This window comes from Abrus precatorius, unplaced genomic scaffold (assembly GCF_003935025.1).
Source record: "Abrus precatorius isolate BTA unplaced genomic scaffold, Abrus_2018 Scaffold5, whole genome shotgun sequence".
Classification (NCBI taxonomy): domain Eukaryota; kingdom Viridiplantae; phylum Streptophyta; class Magnoliopsida; order Fabales; family Fabaceae; genus Abrus; species Abrus precatorius.
The window spans coordinates 21,796,740-21,817,679 of record NW_020874395.1 but is presented as its reverse complement, the minus strand read 5'-3'; the positions used below and the strand labels follow the sequence as shown (position 1 = coordinate 21,817,679).

At 32.8% G+C, this 20,940-nt stretch overlaps 2 protein-coding genes across 4 annotated transcripts; one reads left to right on the top strand and one right to left on the bottom strand.

The window, feature by feature from the left end:
- Positions 1–516: 516 nt before the first annotated feature.
- Positions 517–1,570, bottom strand: LOC113868049 (heavy metal-associated isoprenylated plant protein 33-like). Its single transcript, XM_027503602.1, has 3 exons — positions 1,437–1,570; positions 1,250–1,328; positions 517–1,170 (listed from the first exon to the last, which is right to left on the bottom strand). The coding sequence occupies exons 1-3, from the start codon at positions 1,458–1,460 to the stop codon at positions 560–562; spliced, it is 714 nt and encodes a 237-aa protein (XP_027359403.1). The 5' UTR covers positions 1,461–1,570; the 3' UTR covers positions 517–559.
- Positions 1,571–7,257: 5,687 nt separating this feature from the next.
- LOC113866973 (glyceraldehyde-3-phosphate dehydrogenase A, chloroplastic-like) lies at positions 7,258–9,769 on the top strand. 3 transcript variants are annotated; one of them, XM_027501830.1, is made up of 5 exons: positions 7,258–7,416; positions 7,561–7,683; positions 8,107–8,411; positions 8,655–8,899; positions 9,080–9,769. In XM_027501830.1, the coding sequence occupies exons 1-5, from the start codon at positions 7,375–7,377 to the stop codon at positions 9,580–9,582; spliced, it is 1,218 nt and encodes a 405-aa protein (XP_027357631.1). In that variant the 5' UTR covers positions 7,258–7,374; the 3' UTR covers positions 9,583–9,769. The 3 variants fall into 3 exon arrangements, with proteins under 3 accessions (XP_027357631.1, XP_027357632.1, XP_027357633.1); XM_027501831.1 differs by having other exon boundaries at positions 7,561–7,689; positions 9,080–9,768; XM_027501832.1 differs by having other exon boundaries at positions 7,275–7,416; positions 7,573–7,683; positions 9,080–9,768.
- The last annotated feature ends 11,171 nt before the right edge of the window (positions 9,770–20,940 follow it).

Sequence of the window (20,940 nt, the reverse complement as noted above, 5' to 3'; positions counted from 1 at the left end):
TATATTTTTATCATAATTTGTAATATATTTTTAACATAATTTTTAATATTTTAAAGCTTTTCTTAGAATACTACTTAACCAGATCTTATATTATATAAGCCATATGCCAACACAAAAGAATACATAACTAAAATAAATAAATCTGAATAATTAAACCACCAATTTGACCTGTTCATAACCCATCTAATTAGAAAGGTTTTTCAATTCGATCAAAATATGGAATATAATGGTATTCAATTCAACTAATCGAACATTCGAAGCAGCTACTCCAATCCTATCCGATTTTGGAAATCATGGTATTCAAACAGTTACCTATATTCTCTTTTTGGAATTGACAATTAACTTGAGTCAAATGAACATAACGATAAGTGACCAAAACTGTGATAAGCCAATTAGACTTTATGGCTGGGAAGTGACAAATTATCACTTATACTACCTAATTAAAAGATTAATCCAGCTTCCTACAAGAACAATGGCACAGAACATGAAACTAGCTAGTATGATTTTTTGTGTTCTATGTTAAGCCACAAATATGGTGTATAATGGGGATAGCTAACATTCACATCACATGGCATCCCATGGTGTTTTCATCACTGAAATAGTCCCCTACTTGCACTGTTGGTCTCAAAAATGGGGGCTGAAATCTTGGCATGTCAAAGTGGTAGTACTCTTCAACACTAGCTTTAGCTTGAGGCAGAGGAGGAGCTGAATATGAAGGAATTGCATAATAGGGTATTGCAACTGGGCTAGGCTGGACAATGTAACAATACTGAGGGTGATTTTTAATGTTACTATAAGGGTGCATGCTTGGATGAACCATGAAATTCACTTCTTGATGAGGAGGTAAAAAGGGGTCTTTCTTCATTTCTTGAGGATTAGGAGTATTTGAAGTCATTTTGTTGTCTTCTTCTGAAGATTTTCTTTTGCCTCCTTTTGTGACATCCTTAATCTTCTCAATTTTAATGTCACATCCATGAGGATGTTTTTGTTGCTCACACACTGTGTCCTGTTTTTCCTTCTCTTCCTCCTTTTCAGCTTCAACTTTCTCATAGCTACACAGTTCTGCACGTTTTCCAACTTTTAGAAGCTTTTTAATCAAAATGTGTGGGTTCACATTTCCTAATACTGTTATTTTCGGCTGCAAGGGGTCTATGTATATGTTCAAAACACCTAAAACATAGTGAACCAATCATCGTCAGAAAGCAATAAAAGTGAACAAATTTCAACCACCTTGTATTGTATTTAGTACCTTCAGTGTTTCTCAGTGCCTTCTTAACTTTCCTCTTGCATCCTTCACAACAGTTAGCTGACACCTTCAATTCAATATTCTGGAACAAATTCAAAGGAAATTCATTTCAATTCAACCATTATTTGGTAAGGTGAAGATGAAAAAGAAAGAAAAATAAAAAAAAGAAATTAATAATACGTAGGTTGACCTTGAAGTCCACTTCTTTTGCCATGTTTGTGGTCAGATTATAGTCTATTGGAGAGAACAGTGAAATGGGGTCAAGAAGGACTCAAATGAAAGTGTATTAAACAGTTTCTTTTTTTTGCAGCCAAATCGTTGAAAGGGGAACTATATATAGAGGAATAGTGTGCATTACATTATGTGTGCCTTTCCTTTTCTATTAATATTAAATGGCACTTTCATTGTAACTTTCATTTTTATTACAACGCAAAAGCATTTGGGGACAGCTTTCAGTGTAAGCAAAGCTTATTGTTTCGATATTCATAACCACTCTTCTCAACCATTTTTTTTTGCAATTCGCCACACAATTTATTAAGAATTGAAAAACAACAATTATGAGAATTTTGTGGATTGCATCGACTAAAGCATAATTGTAAAAATAGAATTAATTTTAAAGAATTGTGATTAAAAAATGATTTTATTTAAATAGTAAAATAAAATTACTTTTAAAATGTAAGTATAGGTATGTTTTCTGGGTCTCATACAAAATCGTTTATTGTTAAAAAAAATGCTATAAGTTCTTACTTTTTATCAAAATCAATTATACCCACTGCACAATTGAATTTTATTCTTGGCAGAATAAATGATTGAATTTTAAAATCCAAATAATAATCATGCAACATGATTTGTTACTGTGCAAGTTATTTTTTTATGCCTCAAAGGTCATTTTCAGTTCATTCGAATAAAACTAGCAAGTATTTGGTATAACATATGAGTATTTTATAATTTAAATAAAAATTTAATATATACATTAAAAAATGTTGAGAGGAAATATTAAAAATTCTAATACAATAAATTAAATTTTTTTTAAAAAAGCAAAATTTTACATGTAATTTTAATTTAGGAGGAACAAATTTAATTTTTAAAAAATTAAAAAATAATTTGAGAGTACAAGTAGTAGTTAAGATTTGAGACAAAAAAGAAAAGTTTAATGAAAAATAAATTTTGAAAATAATTATTTTGAGAAGATTGAATTTGAAAAAAATAATGTAAAAATTAGAAGATAAAAATATAGAACTGATAAAAAATAATAGAATTATGTGTATTAATTGAAAAAAAAAATACATTAATATTATTCTCTGGAGTGAAAAAAAATCAGTTTATTTTATTATCCAGCAATGGATAACATACCACTTACTAGTTCTGTGGATCCTTATACACCAAGTTTCTTGTTGCAACTGGCAAAGGTCACTAGATTATAAATCTGGTGACTTGTCTCAGTGTGATTTTGTCTTTTGGATTTTTCATCCTACTTCGTAGAATAATTTTTCAAAACAAATTTTTATGATGGGATAAAAACAAGTAAATGAGAGAAGTAGATTGAACATTGTAAAAAGAACATGGATTATAAAAAAAATGAATGTAGAAAATCAAATTAGTCTAAAAATAAAAAGTAGATATTATTTTTTTTAAAACATTTTTTAAAAAGTAAACTATAAATATAAAATAAATTTTAAAAAATAAACAAACAAGTCTTTAATTAGCTTCTTAGTTTCTCTGATTAAATAATGTAATACTTATATATAAATGTGACTACTAATTTTAAAATAAAAATATTTTTAAAAGTATACTCAGATGAGAATGCTCTTTAGATTAACTTTTTATTTTTTTTCAACATGTTAAATAGTTTTCTTTATATTATGGATTTATTTTTAAACTTTTTACAATTTAATTTTAATTATATTTGATATGATGAAATTTTTATTATGAATAATTATAATATTTATACTTTGTAAAATTCGTTAAATTTAAAATTATTCATATAATATATTTTTAATTATTTATTTTAATGATAATCCTACATTACACAAAAAGTTATTTGTTATCACTAATATTAAATTTAAAGGTCACTTGCGGCCTTATCACTTTCCTTTCCATAACATTTATCGTGGCTGAGCTAACTGTGCAATCTACCCCTTTCTCGAATGCTCTGAGATAATCGTTGCACCCAATAACAAAGTATGTTTATCAAGAATTAAATTTTAGAGAAGAGAAAAAGAGAAAATGAATATCCTTTTAAAATAAAAATTTAATAATATTTATAATAGTAAATAATTTATTAGCATATTAAATTTATGTAAATTTATTAGTTTACTTTAACTAAAAGATTTATAAAAAGAATTATATCTTTTTTTCTTTAAAATTTAATTCCAAAGGAAGCATTGCTTAAAAACGATGTTCGATCTTCCATAACTCCACCCACTTATTTAAATTAGAAAATCCTTTATATATCAGTGCCATGCATTATTTCAGCCTCTGGGATATTCTCTCTTCACAAGCCTAACCTTTTGTATTGACTGCTGCTGTCGAGAATTTGTTGACCTCGACCAACAATAAAACGTTCAAAATAGAGTTCAATATTTTTAAATCAATTATAATAAAAAATAATAAATTTTATTAATATAATAATTTATAATTAGATAAAGAAGCAATAAGTGAGAGTGATATGTGAAAGAAAAATTAAGTACCGAATTTGGGTTACAAAAAATATAAGAATAAAGGCAAGCTTTGTAGGGCACCTTCGCTTTACTTATTTATTTATTCTGTTTGATTGAACGCTTGGTCATGCCAACAAGGACCCAATTATTCGGTTAAGTTAACTGGTTAAGGCTTCTTGCACCATAATATATATAGTTTAAAAAGAGGAGAGAAAGCAAAGATGCAGTCCAACCCCAATCTCCTGTCAAAACTGGTTTCATTAAAGTAAAAAATAATTTCGATTTGAGAATTTGTAGCAAAGAGGAAGAGTGAAAAATTGCAATGCTCTTATTAACACCTCATAGTTTGAATCACTTTATGGATGGCTCTACCACTATTTTGTTGAATGAAATGAGTGTGGATAGGCATGGAAAGAATAGCAATAATAACCACCAAACCTACACAAAAGGGGTTTAAATTTATTCGACATGTCCATCAAGGGTCTCAGTACCAAGTTCTAGACATCCCCTGTTGAAGGCTACTATGGCTTTGAACTTCCATCAAATCTGATCAATCACAAGATTTAGCTTAGGTTAGCCTCTTCAAGTGAACATTGATTGTCTAACGAAAAAACCGTACTATAATTTGGATTTGTGGCCAAATTTTGAACCCAAAAGCAGATAAACCCAAAAGCACAAGAACCCAAGTAAAGAATGGCCATAAGCTTCACCATTTGTCGATTAGTAGTATCAGGTCCAATATGTGACGTTTGTGTTGGGTTCCTATTGCCCGCAAAATGACATTCTCCATCAAGAAGGTCCGTGAGTACTACTACTTTGTCATTAACTAGTTTTATTTTTAAAGCAACCAAAATTCCCCAAGGAGAAACTTATAAGTGCTTCATTATACTCATTTTGGTCTAAGACCATAATCATCATTTATAGGATCCTAATCTGTTAGAATTGGGCAAAACCGCTAAATGCTTGATTATAGTTGCCATTTGTATAATTTTTTAAATACAAGATTAAAGATCTTGAAGAAAAGAATTAAAGATATTTTTTCTTTGGAAACATTTAAAACATTTTATGGTAATTGAATACGTTTTTTAAAATAAAAAAAACTTGGTTTTAATTTTTTTTCTTAAGCTAGAAAAATTATTTTCTTAAAAAGTTTGCAAAAAGTTTTTTCCAAGGTTGTGATAAAACGAAAACCCCTTCTTTTCAAAAAAACTATAAATTTTAAGGATAAATTAAATCTTGTAAATATCACTTAGTATGATTATCTTTGTAATTTTTTTATTTTTGTAAAATCTATTATTTTAAAATGATTTGTCATTAATTATTAATAATGGGATATATATATATATATATATATATATATATATATATAATTATATGCCATTAATTACTATCTTAAAATAGTAGTTAATATAATATCACTAAGTAATAGTAAAGATTATGTAAAATAAAAATTAAGGATGAAAACCAATGAAAATAAAAAAAAATAAAACCAAGGGAAACCATATATAAAAATATATAACACATGATTTCAAGTTAAATACATTTAAACCACAAGATCAATTAGTATTATAATGAGTTTTTGTAATTTAACATATAATTTTAAATTTAAATTCTAATGAATGCAATTGTTTTAAATATTAAAAAAAGAGAGTTTTGTCGTCTACTATAGTGATAGTGGTACTTGGCTTGAGAAAGATTAAATATACTTTATGGTTTAAATCAAAAGAACAGACACTAAGTAAAATATAACTTTAGTATCTAATAAACTAATCGTAATACACTTTTTCTTCTTGTCAAATAATTTCATCATACTTATTCTTATTTAATCATTAATATTTATGAAACATAAGTAAGTCAAGGAATTTGTTGCTCAAATATGCAATTGACTGTGACAAGTTATTGTTCCTCCCACAACTACTTTAAAATTTAAATAATTTTTTTATCTAATAAAATTTAAAATTTTACTATATAATTTTTATTTTTATTTTAACAATACCATGTATTATATATATATATATATATATATATATATATATAGAAAGATGGAGGAAAAGTTTAATTTTGATATACTATTAATGTAAAATATTTTATATTGTCTATAAATTGAAATACATCATGTATGTGGTTTTTAATTTTTACTAATATGACAATCTATGATCGGATGATAAAGTAAAAAAATATTCACATTGATTGCATATTTAAATTAAATGTGTATGTGATAATATATTAAGTAATAGGAATTTTTTTTTATGTTAGATTGAGAGGAACAAATTTTGATTAGTATATTTCATTATTAATGGTTAAAATTAAAATATATAAGTCATATGAGTTTATTTTAAAAGGTCTAGTGAGTTTTTGAAGTGATCATGTAGTTTTTTAAATATTTTAATCTTAACTATATGTCAATAATTGAATGATCTAAATTTACTTATCTCACTCTTGTATTAACCCCCCCCCCCTCTCTCACTTGATACATTTTGTATATAGAAGTGAGAATCAAATTACTTTGTACATTCTAACACTCTTGCAGCAGAGTTAGTTACTAAAAAGACTAAACTATAAACAAATTAATATATTCAAGGACTAAATTATCCAAAGCGAAATATTCAAGAATCAAATGTAAATAGAGTGTCACTCTTAAGGAGTAATTTATATATTTACTCTATATTTTAATTATATTTCATGCATTTATATAAAGTTTTTCAATTATTCCGTAGGAAAGTTAAAACAATAAAGCGAAAATCACTAAAATTTTCAAATTCATGAAATATATGTGAAAATTAATTTCTAAATATATAAATAAGGCATGGATAGTTTTAAAAAAATCTACAAGATATTATACAAATTTTATTCATAATTCATGAGTGATATAAAAATTTAACCCAAAAACCTAATTTTCATTTTATTTTTTATCTGAAATTATTAATAAAACATCCAAATTTTCATGCTATTAACTTTAAAGAACCTTATAGCATATATTTAACATGTTAATACAATCATGTTATTTTTATCCTTCAAATTTGTCATTCATCCACTAGTATGTGTATGCATGCATTTGTCTACGCACAAACAGAGCCAATCGTTTTACGATAAAATGGGTGTAGAATTTGCCAAGATTTTTATTACCCAAGCAATGGAATCAAAATGACCTACTTAGGATTTGAGGCTCAAGCCCAATTATCAATAAGGAGTAGGAAAAAGGGAGAAGCCTAATGATTGGACTTACAAGCATAAGAAGAAAGCTCCAATCACAGCCATTAATTTGAATGAGAGGCTATCCATAATCTCATCCTCACTCAGCTCCATCAATCACAACCACACATCCTTTTAGTCGCATATTAAAATTAATAGGTCCTATTATTGAACCTGAAAATTATTTTTGTTTCAACCCTTTTGCTTACTCCAAGTCCACTCTGCTGCTACACTTGCTCCATAAAAATATTTTCAGTCTCCATTGATAGCTGAATAATGGCTTCGGCTACTCTCTCTGTAGCCAAACCTGCTCTTCAGGTTCAAGAAGTTAATTCTTTTTTGCAATGTGTGATTTACATGCACATTATGAAAGGCACATATAATTGTAGTGTCACTTTATGTTGAACTAAACCTAGCTGTTTGTATAATAAATAGCTTATCATTGTTACTTACTCTATTCAGGCAAATGGGAAGGGCTTCTCTGAATTCTCTGGCCTTCGAAATTCATCAATAGGTTACCTTCCCTTTTCTTCCAAAAAAATTTCTGAGGACTTCCATTCGATCATTGCCTTCCAGACCTCAGCAGTAAGTGTTTTACTTATTGGTTAATTTATTGTAAAATAATGAAACTTGCCAAGTCTTAATGTGCATACAATAAATTATTATAATCAAATTCAGGGGGTAACTCATTGAAAGCTTGAATTGAACTATATGACTGATCTTTGGTAGATATAATATATACTAAGTATCAAAGATCCACATTTTCCATAGATACATGGGGTATAGAAAAATGTTGTTATCGAATATTCTTTCTCTACTAGAGTCAGGCCCTCTTAGATTCATGAAATATTTATTATGCACAGAAATGTTGGATCACATGTCTACACCAAAAATGCACACTTTTGATACATGATCATCGCTTTGCACATTTTTTTAATGGCTATGGCACTGTAAACAAATACGAACAAATTTTAGATTATGTTTTACAAGATTGTGTTATGTACGTAGATTGGAAGCAGTGGAGGATATAGGAAAGGTGTAGCAGAAGCAAAACTGAAGGTGGCCATAAATGGATTTGGGAGGATTGGGAGGAACTTCTTGAGGTGTTGGCACGGTCGCAAGGACTCACCTTTAGATGTGATTGCCATAAATGACACTGGAGGAGTCAAGCAAGCCTCTCACCTTCTTAAGTATGATTCCACCCTCGGAATCTTTGAGGCTGATGTCAAGCCTGTTGGTGATAATGCAATCTCTGCTGATGGAAAAATCATTAAGGTTGTCTCTGACCGCAACCCTGTCAACCTCCCTTGGAAGTATGCTCATTCTTCTTCATCTTTCTAGCCTTTGTATCCCACTCTCTAACATGCCAAAAGACAAATTTCTATAAACAAAAATTGTCAAGAACTATTGAGGTTTTCACTTTTTGAGGGACCAGATTGCTTACTAACTCTGAAATTTTTGAACGTGATAGATGATACAAGATCTCTTCAATAAAAACGTCTCTTCGCTAAAACGACCAGTATTTGTAAAAGTAAAGTGTGCATATGGTGTGGCAGGGACTTGGGAATCGACTTGGTGATTGAAGGAACAGGGGTGTTTGTGGACAGAGAAGGTGCAGGAAAGCACGTTAAGGCAGGAGCAAAGAAGGTTCTGATCACAGCCCCTGGCAAAGGAGATATTCCCACCTATGTGGTTGGTGTCAATGCTGATGCTTACAATCCCGATGAACCCATCATCAGCAATGCTTCCTGCACCACTAATTGCCTTGCACCGTTTGTAAAGGTCATTGATCAGAAATTTGGTAATTCACCTTATTGCAACATTTTTTTAATGCTTTGCTAACAACTAAGAGACAAACCTCTCTCAGTAATTTTAAGTTAATAATTAAATTGACACTCTTTTTCTCATTTGATGTAAAATTTGTCTCTGGAAAGGGATTAAAAAGCATATTGGGTAGCATGGTAATTGAAATTGATGACAGGTATTATCAAGGGGACAATGACAACGACTCACTCATACACTGGTGACCAAAGGCTTCTGGATGCAAGCCACCGTGACCTGAGGCGAGCAAGAGCTGCTGCTCTTAACATTGTGCCCACATCAACAGGAGCAGCAAAGGCTGTGGCACTTGTCCTCCCAACCATCAAAGGGAAGCTCAATGGCATTGCCCTTCGTGTGCCAACCCCAAATGTTTCAGTGGTGGACCTTGTTGTTCAGGTCTCCAAGAAGACCTTTGCTGAAGAAGTTAATGCTGCTTTTAGAGAAAGTGCAGATAAAGAGCTTAAGGGCATTCTCTCTGTGTGTGATGAGCCCTTAGTATCTGTAGATTTTAGGTGCACTGATGTATCATCAACCGTTGACTCATCGTTGACTATGGTCATGGGAGATGACATGGTCAAGGTCATTGCTTGGTATGACAATGAGTGGGGTTACTCCCAAAGGGTTGTGGATTTGGCTCACATTGTTGCCAACAATTGGAAGTGACCCAAACGCATTTTTTAAATTGTCATACCTGTCTTGGTATTAGAATTTTGTCTAATTATTACAACATTTCTTATTTCATTTTCATTTTTCTTTCTAAACTTGTACCCAAAAATATAACCATCCATCATTTTTCATTTTCATTTTGATGTGCAATAACATTCTTACCATTAAACTTGAATGTTCTTTCAACATTGTTCTTGGGCGTTAACTGTCGGTGAGATTTTTCTTTCTAGTTTTAAATAAAAAGCTTGATATCAGTGAGACATTATAACTAAACTCTAAATATTTTTCTCAAACAAACAAACGCACAGCAAATAGAAAAAAAGAGAGAAAAAACTGAATATTTCAACTCTTAATTAATCCTAACTCTCGGTACAAGCATTGGCCTTTTATAGACTTTACTAAACAATATTATTTTCAAGACATAACATTTGAGAAGGGTCGTGAAAGTTGGAACTTAATTGGCTTTGTCCATTTTAATTTGTGGCAAAGAATGAACGGTAGGTTTCCACAAGCAATCCAATTTTAACGTTTCCTTTTGTCTTCAAATTTTACAACTTGCATTCGACACCTTAGCATTCCAATATTCCACATACAACAAGTACATATATTATATAACTATGTATACTGAGGGCGTTTATGATTCTTGAAAAGAGTTAACCGTACATAATCTAAGTTATTAAAATATCTATTATACGCATTCTCTAAGCGATTGTGTAAGACTAACAGAATATTATACTAGCACCATTATAATAAAAAAAAAACATCATAAGTCAAACATAATTTAATGTACATAGAATTATCAAGTGAAATCTCAAGTTACATCACATAAAAGAAGTGAAAAGTATACTACACATTACTGCATGTTAGATGGATAACATCACACAATATCAAAACAAACAAAAAGGCAGTCTGCCCCGTGAAATCTCTTATGCAGTCTCACTTCCTTCCAAAATAAACAAGACCTCCAAGGGTCTCAATCCAGGGAGTGTACTCCTCGGAAGGGTCAGATTCTGAGGAGGTAGTCCGTGGTACATCAGGGTCTAAGGGTAGGTTAGGTAAATCCTCATTCACGTCCTCTATCCAACCAGGAGTGGGTAGTGACAAGTGGAAAGATGGGGTGGTAGAGAGGGCGAAGGACTATGATGGAAAGTGTTAGAATTTTCTTTAACCCATTATGTAATTTTTATTATGCAATGACTATTATGAAATTACCTTTTCCCATCTTGAATTACGTTGCTCTCACAACACAATATATGGTTCTCATATAATTTAGGGTTTAGAGAGCACTAACCTGAATTCATTGTTCCTTGATGTTACCTCTCTATTTGATGTCGTTGATTCCTTGGTATTTTTTCCAACTCTTCCTTCCTCTTTCAGCTCCTCTCGAATGGTTGAGAGAAAGTTTCTTATGCGTTTACCGTGAGCTCACTTAGAAATAGTGAAAAGTGAGAAATTAGGGAATGTCGTAACCCTCATTTGGTAACCGCTCTTTAATTTATATGAAGGGAGAGGGGAGGGTTTCCTTATAATTATATTTACAATTATACCCTCAATGACTCTATATTTTATATTTAACCATCATCACATTAAATCATTAATTAGAGTCATGCTATAAGTTACATAGGCCACTATAACAAGATTATTAAAATAATCTAACAATCTCCCACTTGACCTATGTGACGACTTGAAGATTCAATGAACTGTAAGTGCGTATATCATTGATAATATCAAGTCATCATCTTTTAATGATTTAAGTTTATCAGATCATGGCGGTCACAAGTCATTTGACGACATGATTCCTTCCAAGTATCACAGAACCAACCCAAATCAAAATAGCTTTAATCAATCATACTACAGACTGTAACTCTAATGTGTTTTTAACACTCAACCTGTTATCAAACTCAAACCATACATGTACATTAACACAATTCAGATAACAAGTAAACAAGTAGAAACAATACTTTTATTGAATTCCCAAAATGTCTACAATAATATGAGCAAAACAATCTATACACATATATGTGAATTACACAATCATGCTAACAAGGACTTGTCTATAATGCCCATTCTACCAACATAGCCAGAAAACGTTTTAGGGGCAATCCCTTAGTTAGCGGATCCACTATCATTAAATCAGTACCAATATGTTCAATAGACACTTTCTGTTTCCGCACTTCTTCTTTCACTGATAAGTATTTTAAGTCCATATGCTTTGCTCCCTTTGAATTCTTATCATTCTTAGAGAAAAAGACGGCTGCGGAATTATCACAGTACATTCTCAGCAGCTTTTCTATATTATCAACAATACCAAGCCCTAAGACAAAGTTCCGCAGCCACAAAGCATGAATAGTGGCCTCAAAGTATGCCACAAATTCTGCTTCCATGGTAGACGTACCAATAATGGACTCATTTCCGCTCTTCCATAAAATCGCACCTCCAGCTAACAAGAAGATGTAGGCAAAGGTCGATTTCCTTGAGTCTACACATCCAGCATAGTCTGAATCCGAGTAGCCAACCACTTCCAGTTGACTAGATCTTCTATAAGTAAGCATGTAGTCCTTGGTGCCTTGTAAATACCTAAGGACTTTCTTTACAGCCTTCCAGTGGTCCATTCCGGGATTACTTTGATATCGGCCTAACATTCCAACAGCAAAATTGATATCAGGCCGAGTGCATGTCTGAGCATACATTAAACTCCCGACCATTGATGCATAGGGAATGGATTCCATTGCTTTCTGCTCCAACTCATTCTTGAGACATTGTATTTCACTAAATTTGTCTCCCTTTTGAATCTCTCTAGTACTTTGTTGATGTAGCCTTTTTGAGACAATCCTAGTAATCCTTATGATCTATTACGGAATATTTCTATTCCAATCACATAGGAAGCCTCACCAATATCTTTCATCTCAAAGTTCTTAGAGAGAAATTCCTTTACATTATGCAACAGCCCAACATCATTAGTAGCAAGAAGAATGTCATCAATATACAGGACTAAAATGATGAACTTACTCCCACTGACCTTCATATAGATACACCGGTCAATAGTATTCTCTACAAAACCGTATGACATGATGGTATCATTGAACTTAAGATACCACTGTTTGGAAGCCTGTTTCAACCCATATATTGATTTCTTTAACTTACACACCATACTTTCTTTACCTGCGATCAAGAAGCCATCTGGCTGATCCATATAAACTTCCTCTTCCAAATCACCATTCAGAAAGGCGGTCTTTACATTCATTTGGTGGAGCTCTAAGTCATAATGAGCCACCAAAGCCATAACAATTCTTAAAGAGTCCTTCTTTGAGACTAGAAAAAAGGTCTCTTTATAGTCTATGCCATTCTTTTGAGTGTATCCTTTAGCAACAAGTCTAGCCTTATATCTCTCAACGTTGCCTTTTGAGTCACATTTGGTCTTAAAGACCCACTTGCAACCGACTCGTTTTGAACCTTCAGGCAACTCGACTAGATCCCATACCTTGTTGTCACTCATTGATTTTAACTCTTCTTTCATGGCATTCAACTACTTTTCAGAAGTGTAACATTCCATGGCTTGCTTAAATAAGACTGGATCCTCATCAATACTCAAGTCACATTCATGCTCAAGTGAGTAAACCACATAGTCATTTGAAATAGCTAGTCTTTTCTGCCTTATAAACCTCCTTAATGTTATCTCTTGTAGTTCACATTTCTCTTGCTCACTTGTGACTTGCACATTTTCAACTGGTTCATCCTCTATATGTTGTTCTTGTGGGTTTGGAACATTAATTTGTTGTCTCCTTATGTTGTGTGACCATGATACAACAAGAAGAGCAACAACTGGAGAAGATACACTAATTACAGGAGTTTTCGCACGTGTCTCTTTAATTTCCACCTTTCGTGTTTCACCACTCTCACTAAACTGACCATTTTCAATGAACCTTTCATTTCCAGACTCAACTATTCTCATACTATGGTTAGGACAGTAGAATCTGTACCCCTTTGATTTTTCAGGATATTTGATGAAATAACCGCTTATGGTTCTAGCATCAAGCTTATTTTCATGTGGATTATACACTCTTACTTCTGCTGGACAACCCCAGACATGAAGATGTCTTAAATTGGGTTTCTTTCCTGTCCAAAATTCATAAGAAGTCTTTGAAACTGCCTTACTAGGAACTCTATTAAGCAGATATGCAGCGGTCTTTAATGCGTACATCCACAAAGACATAGGTATAGAACTATAACTCAACATATTCCTAACCATTTCCATGATAGTACGATTCTGCCTTTCAGCCACACCATTTTGTTGTGGTGTACCAGGCATAGTATACTATGCATATATGCCTCGACTTTCCAGAAGTTTTGCAAATGGACCTGGACATTGTCCACTTTCATCAGATTTTTCATAATATTCACCACCTCTATCTGACCTCACAACCTTTACCTTTCTATCCAGTTGCCTTTCCACCTCATCAATGAATACCTGTAAGACATCCACTGATTGAGATTTTTCATGCAACATATACAGATAACAATAACGTGAGTAGTCATCAATGAAGGTAATGAAATATCTTTCACCACCCCAAGATGGGATGTCAAATGGACCACAAATATCAGTGTGTATCAACTCGAAGAGTTGACTGCTTCTTGTGGCTGGATTCTTTGATGTGTGTTTAGTTTGTTTTCTTTTAATACAATCCACACATACATCCCAATCAACAAAATCCAATTGAGGTAAAAGTTTCACTTTTCATTAACCTCATCATCCTTTCTTCGGATATGTGATCTAACCTTTGATGCCACAAGAAAGCAGAGCACTCATTACGTATATTCAAATTACTACTAATAGTACTCTCAACATGAAACAGAGATTCAACAAATTTAACATTAAGATTGAAACGATATAAACCATCAATTAATGTACCAGATCCAAAATAGTATGAGTGTTTATACAAAGAAAAGGTACCGTTCCCAATCTTAAAATTAAAACCAAATTCGTCCAACTTTGCAACAGAAACTAAATTTCTAGCACATTGAGGAACATAAAGACACTTTTCTAGATCTATGTAACAACCAGTATGCAAGATCAATCTGTAAGTCCATATTCCTTCTATCCGTGCCTTCATTCTGTTTCCCATGTACAAGAACTTTTCAGTTCTGCTTATGGGTTGGATCAAAAGAAATCCCTGCATTACATATGACACATGAGTAGTTGCACCAGAATCTAACCACCAGGTATTTTTAGGTACCTCAATAAGATTTAATTCAAAGCATACTGAAACATAATATATACCTTTCCTTTTGAACCAAACCTTTCTCTTCGGATAATCTTTCTTGAAGTGACCAGTCTTCTTGCAGAAGAAGCACCTCTGGCCTTTCTGGATTCGGCCTTCACGAACCTTTAATAAGGCCTTATCCTTCTTGTCCTTGTTGTCCTTCGTACCTGGCTTAGCCTTACTACTACTAGCCCCTTCATGAAATGTGAGATGGACGGAGTGTTCTTTCACCTTCTTCAGCCTCCCTTCCTCTTGAACTAGCATGGCCTTAATTTCCTGTATGTTCCATTTATCCTTAATGGTGTTGTAATTCACCTGGAACTGACCAAACTCAGGAGGGAGTGAGTTTAAAATGAACAATACTAAAAAGAATTCCTTTACCTCCATGCCCATTGATTTCAACTTTGCCGCTTGATTGATCATGTCAGTCACATGGTCATGAATGGGCCGTGACCAATCAAACTTCTTAGTAGTTAGCTCAGTCAACAGGGTGCCTGTAATGGACTTGTCAGTAATGTCTGATTGTGCATACTCTTTTACCTTTTCCATAAATTCCCTAGCATTTTCAGTCTTTGGCATTGATGGTTTTAGATTTTCAGCCATAGTCATCTTCAGCAAGCTTAAGCTCAGCCTATTCGACCTTTCCCAAGCCTCACGAAGAGTTCTTTCCTCTTCAGTACTGGTCTCTGTGATGGCTGCAGGCTCTTGTTCCATAATGATTACTAGGTCTAAGTCCATAACACCTAGCTGGAATCAAACTTGTTCAGCCCAATCATCATAATTAAGACCATTGAACTTGACTACGCCATTGCTCATGCCATACGCATTCATAGAGACTGAAATATTTAACACATGCTTAAACATTTATGCTTTGAATAAACTTAATGGATTCAGACAGTCAACTGTTATCAATTATGCATCTAAGTTTACCTTTGGGTAACGACTAAATACACAATTTATCTATAATGATGCTAATAAACAACTTTAATTGACAACCAGTCACTCAAACCAATATGCAAGTCATCTTTGGATATACAAACATATTATGAAATGCTTACATGTCTCCTTAATGTCATTAATCATATGCAATGATCTACCTTTGGGCGATCTCCTAGCATTATAATTAATGAGCTAAATTGTTCACTCTTTGTTTCCATATAGCATCAAACAATTTTGAACAATTTATAACACAATTAAATACTTAAAGAACTTTTAAAGGTAGGCCACTTTTGTGACTAACAAGCTACCCTTAAAATTAAGCACTAAATTGTGAAGTTCTCATTATGATAATGTAATTTAGAATTAATTAACTTGAGAATTTAATCACTTTGGTGAGTAAAATTCATTTTGATGTAATTCTAAAATTATCTATATATTTTATGAATTATATTCTCTATTCTGCCGTAAAATTCCTATGCACAACCGTGCTTTTATTTAATGCATGGTCGTGCTTCGATGAAGCAAGGCCATGCTCATTCCTGATGCATGCCCCTTCTTCCTGATGCATAGCCGTGCTTATAATTGATGCATGGCCGTACTTATAATTGATCCACGACCGTGCTTACAATATGCAAGGTCGTGCTTCCGTTATGCAAGATCGTGCTTCGTGGAAGCATGGCCGTGCTTGTTCCTGATGCGTGGCCCTACTCCCTGATGCATGGCCCTGCTCACTGATATATGGCCCTGCTCACTGATACATGGCCCTGCTCAAATTACAGATTCAAATCCAATGTTTCTAACTTTCAAAACCTTAGGGTTTTCAATTATTGAATCCAAAGCAATTATTCAACATCAAAATAATGCCAATCCATCATATAAAATACCTAGGGTTCATGTAATTTGGGGAAAACTTTAATGGAGAACCGATCTCTTATGGAGAATCAACGAAATTCACAACCTAGCTCTGATACCAACTGTTAGAATTTTTTTAATTCATTATGTAATTTCTATTATGCAATGACTATTATGAAATTACCTCTTCCCTTTCAGATCTTGAATTACTTTGCTCTCACAACACAATATATGGTTCTCATACAATTAAGAGTTTAGAGAACACTAATCTGAATCCATTGTTCCTTGATGTTACCTCTCTATTTGATGTCGTTGATTCCTTGGTATTTTCCCCAACTCTTCCTTCCTCTTTCAACTCCGCTCGGATGGTTGAGAGAAAGTTCCTTATGCGTTTACCATGAGCTCACTTAGAAACCGTGCAAAGTGAGAAAATAGGAAATGCCGTAACCCTCATTTGGTAACTGCTCTTTAATTTATATGAAGGGAAAGGGGAGAGTTTCCTTATAATTGTATTTACAATTATACCCTCAATGACTCTATATTTTATATTTAACCACCATCACATTAAATCATTAATTAGAGTCATGCTATAAGTTACATAGGCCATTATAGCAAGATTATTAAAATAATCTAACAGAAAGGTCCAGTCTCATCTATACGTGGAAGTCTTGGAGGTGGTGTAGGTGGACGTGAGCAATCAGTGGACTCAATTACTTGAATATTTGTCCACTGAGCTTCGGCAGGAGAAGAAGAGAATGGTATGAGTACATGAACATCAGGGACATGGGTATCAGTATCAATAGGGATTGGAGCTACTCCAGGAGAGATCAGAGGAAAGAGATGGCAGTGGCATATAGAGAAAGGAGAAAAGTAACCTCTACAGGTAAATCGGTGGTATAGTGGAATTCTTATTGATTATGTTTGATCTTATCTGCATGCAACATATACAATACACACCAACCAAAAGATATCTTTGATTTATTTATTTTTTATGCACTAACAGAGCTGAATTTTGACATGAACATTTTTTTTTCATGTAAGCTCAAATTAAATTTGAACATTTTTTTTTTCAACTTACTAAAATTGGCTGGCCACACTTACTTAACCCGAATGAGTTGGATAATCAATTTTGCTTTCTTGTGTGTTCGAGTCACCAAATGTATTGATTACAAAACACCTTTTGAGCATAATTTGCAGCACCTGAACACCTTTGGTACGTTGTACGGTGGTGAGTGGTGGCATTATCAATAACAGTGTATGTTATACGGCAACGGCAATGAACTACTCATCAGCCACTACCACTAATTATTTGGATTTGATGAACCTAATGTCTAATTGCTAGTTTTTAACATATATTAAGAGCTCAAGTTTACGTGTGCAACTAGGCTTGGAATTTTCATCTAATCACGCTATTGGAAATAAAATTTCTTTCTGACAAGATGCTGGAAGAAGATGAAGAGAGGTAAAGGAAAAAAAGTACATATTTAATAATAAAAAAAGGATAAACATGCGTAAATTCATGGGTGGGGAATCGGTAAAGCAAAGATGTAGTGGTGCATAGTAGAATCAGCCCAACATGATCAATTGAAAAAGTAAACACATGAAAGGTATGTGAAAAAATTAAGTTTTGATCTGCAATCGTTTAAAATAATGCAAATTGCTTGCAACACTAGGCAACCAACCTAGATTGTCTCTCAAATACCTTGGATACAATTGATCCCATTAAACAAGAGATTGAAGATTTAAGATTTGTGTTAGGATTTTTGAAATGTAAAATCACAAATTAAATAAAAGAAAATAGATCAAACAACATATCAATCTACTAGTTACCAATCTAATTAAATTTATTATTCATTTCGAGAGGTTGATCTCAATTAATGATTTGGTCTCTTTCGGCTCGGTTTTCTATTGATTAAGCACCATTCAAATTCAAAAATATCCATTGAATTAAGCATCCACAGTTTATCAAATTGGGTTAGACAAATAAGCGTCATTTAATTCCTAAATCAATCTAAAAACCGAGATTAAACCAAATCTATAAATTTTACCGAATATGATTTTTTTTTTCTTCTTGAACTAACTAGACTTCTAATTTATGGTTTGAATTGTGTTCTTATAATTTGTTATACCTTTATAATTTCATATTATTAATATTGTTGAAAATGGATTGATATTGTTAAATATTATATTTTTAATCAAAATTTATTAACTTTTTATTATGTATAATTTTACGCATGTTAAAAATGCAAACTTAAAAAAAAAAAAAGTAAACCTGACATAATAAGACCAGATATTAAAAATCATCACATTGCAAACTTTTGTCAATTGATGGACTGAAATAACTTAAAACGTCCTATTAACCTCATCGACGATAGAAGTTTCATAAAGAGTTGTGCACCAACAAGAGGAGGCTAAAAGGGATGAGAGAATTATCATGGGGAGAAATGTGTCGGTCCTCATACAACCTAATTTGCTACAGAAGTGCAAAGATCCTGACACTTTTACTATCCCTTATACCATTGGGAATTCTATCTTCAACAATGCATTACTTGATCTCGGTGCTTCCATAAATGTGATGCCTACATCAATCTTCAGGTCTCTAAACCTCGGCCCCCTAAAGTAAACTGGTGTAGTCATTCAATTGACAAATAAGAGCACTGCATTCCTTGTTGGAGTATTAGAAGATGTGCTGGTCAGAGTAGACAAGTTGATATTCCTTGCAGATTTCTACATTCTAGACATGACAAAAGATTCTAACATGCTTATATTGATCCATGGTAGACCTTTCCTGAAAATAATGAGAACAAAGATTGATGTGCACTTAGGAATTCTATCCATAGACTTTAGAGATAATGTTGTACAATTCAACATCTTTAAGGCCATAAAACACCTCAAAGAGCTGCATAGTGCATTTCAAATAGATATTATTGATATTCTAATTGAGGAATTTTGTAATGATTTTTCTGATATTCCTAGCTGTACATGCACTTCAGCAGATTAGTGTAAATTTTGTGTTGAAATATATGCATATTTAATAACTGGTGATGTTTCATGTGATGCAGCAGTAAGTTTAGGAAGCTCTAACTTGATTACAATAAGTACACATACCCTTGAACCTACCTAGATAGATGTTGCAGAATTGGACTTCTCCACCAGGACAGTTCCCTCTATTATGCAGCCACCTACACTTAAATTGAAGCCTTTAGCCAAACACTTGAAGTATACATTTTTAGAGGCTAATAATAAGTTATCTGTGATCATTTCAGCAAATTTGGAGGTTGGATAAGAAGAAAAGTTGTCATAGACTTTAGTAGCCCACAAGCAAGCGATTGGGTAAACTTTGGCAGATATTCTAGGAATTAGCCCATCCATTTGTATGCATAGAACCTTGTTAGATGAAGGTGTCAAACCTGTGAGACAGTCTCAGAGAAGACTGAATCCCACCCTCTTAGAGGTGGTGAAAAAAGAAGTGAGCAAGCTATTAACTGCCAACATGATATATCCGATCTTAGATAGTAAGTAGGTGAGTTTAATACATGTGGTACCTGAGAAGACCGCATAACAGTAACAAAAAACCAATTCAATGAATTGATTCTAACTAGAGTTCAAAATGGTTGGTGAGTTTGTATTAATTATAGAAACTGAATCAGGCTACTCGCAAGGATTACTTTTCCCCGCTTTTCATTGATCAGGTCTTAGAGTGAATAATGGGAAAGTTCCATTATTGTTTTCTTAATGGTTTTTTTTTGTTATTTTCATATACACATAGCCTCAGAGGATCAGTATAAGACCACTTTTACTTGTCCTTTTAGTACATTTCCTTATAGATAGATGTCATTTGGATTGTGTAATGCACCTGACACTTTTTAGAGGTGTATGATGAGGATCTTTGCAGACTTCCTTAAGATCTCACTTAAAGTATTCATAGACAATTTTACTGTTTATGGTTTTTCATTTGATGAATGGTTAGATAGGTTGTCTAGAGTATTGAATAGGTGTATAAAGTTTAATTTGGTTACAAATTATGAGAAATATCATTTTATAGTGACTAAGGGGATTGTATTGTGGCATGTAATGTCTAACACGGATATTGAGGCTGATAAAGTTAAGATTGATGTAATTGTTTCCTTACCTTACCTACCTGTGGGTGGGAAGTGCGCTCTTTTCTTGGTCAAGCAGGTTTCCATAGGCACTTCATTAAAGATTTTAGCAAGATTGCATCTCCATTGTCTAACCTCTTGCAGAAAGATGTTGATTTCATCTTTGATCAAACCTACAAGGATGCTTTTGATAAGCTGAAGAG

What these genes read in the sequence shown, in the direction of transcription:
- LOC113868049 (XM_027503602.1), bottom strand. Translation starts at nt 1,460, where the DNA reads ATGGCAAAAGAAGTGGACTTCAAG. An exon ending in CAAAAGAAGTGGACTTCAAG is followed by an intron (nt 1,329 to 1,436) that starts GTCAACCTACGT and finishes AATTTGTTCCAG; the next exon opens with AATATTGAATTGAAGGTGTC. An exon ending in GGCACTGAGAAACACTGAAG is followed by an intron (nt 1,171 to 1,249) that starts GTACTAAATACA and finishes ACTATGTTTTAG; the next exon opens with GTGTTTTGAACATATACATA.
- LOC113866973 (XM_027501831.1), top strand. Translation starts at nt 7,375, where the DNA reads ATGGCTTCGGCTACTCTCTCTGTAGCCAAACCTGCTCTTCAG. An exon ending in TCCAGACCTCAGCAGTAAGT is followed by an intron (nt 7,690 to 8,106) that starts GTTTTACTTATT and finishes TTATGTACGTAG; the next exon opens with ATTGGAAGCAGTGGAGGATA. An exon ending in GGTCATTGATCAGAAATTTG is followed by an intron (nt 8,900 to 9,079) that starts GTAATTCACCTT and finishes AATTGATGACAG; the next exon opens with GTATTATCAAGGGGACAATG.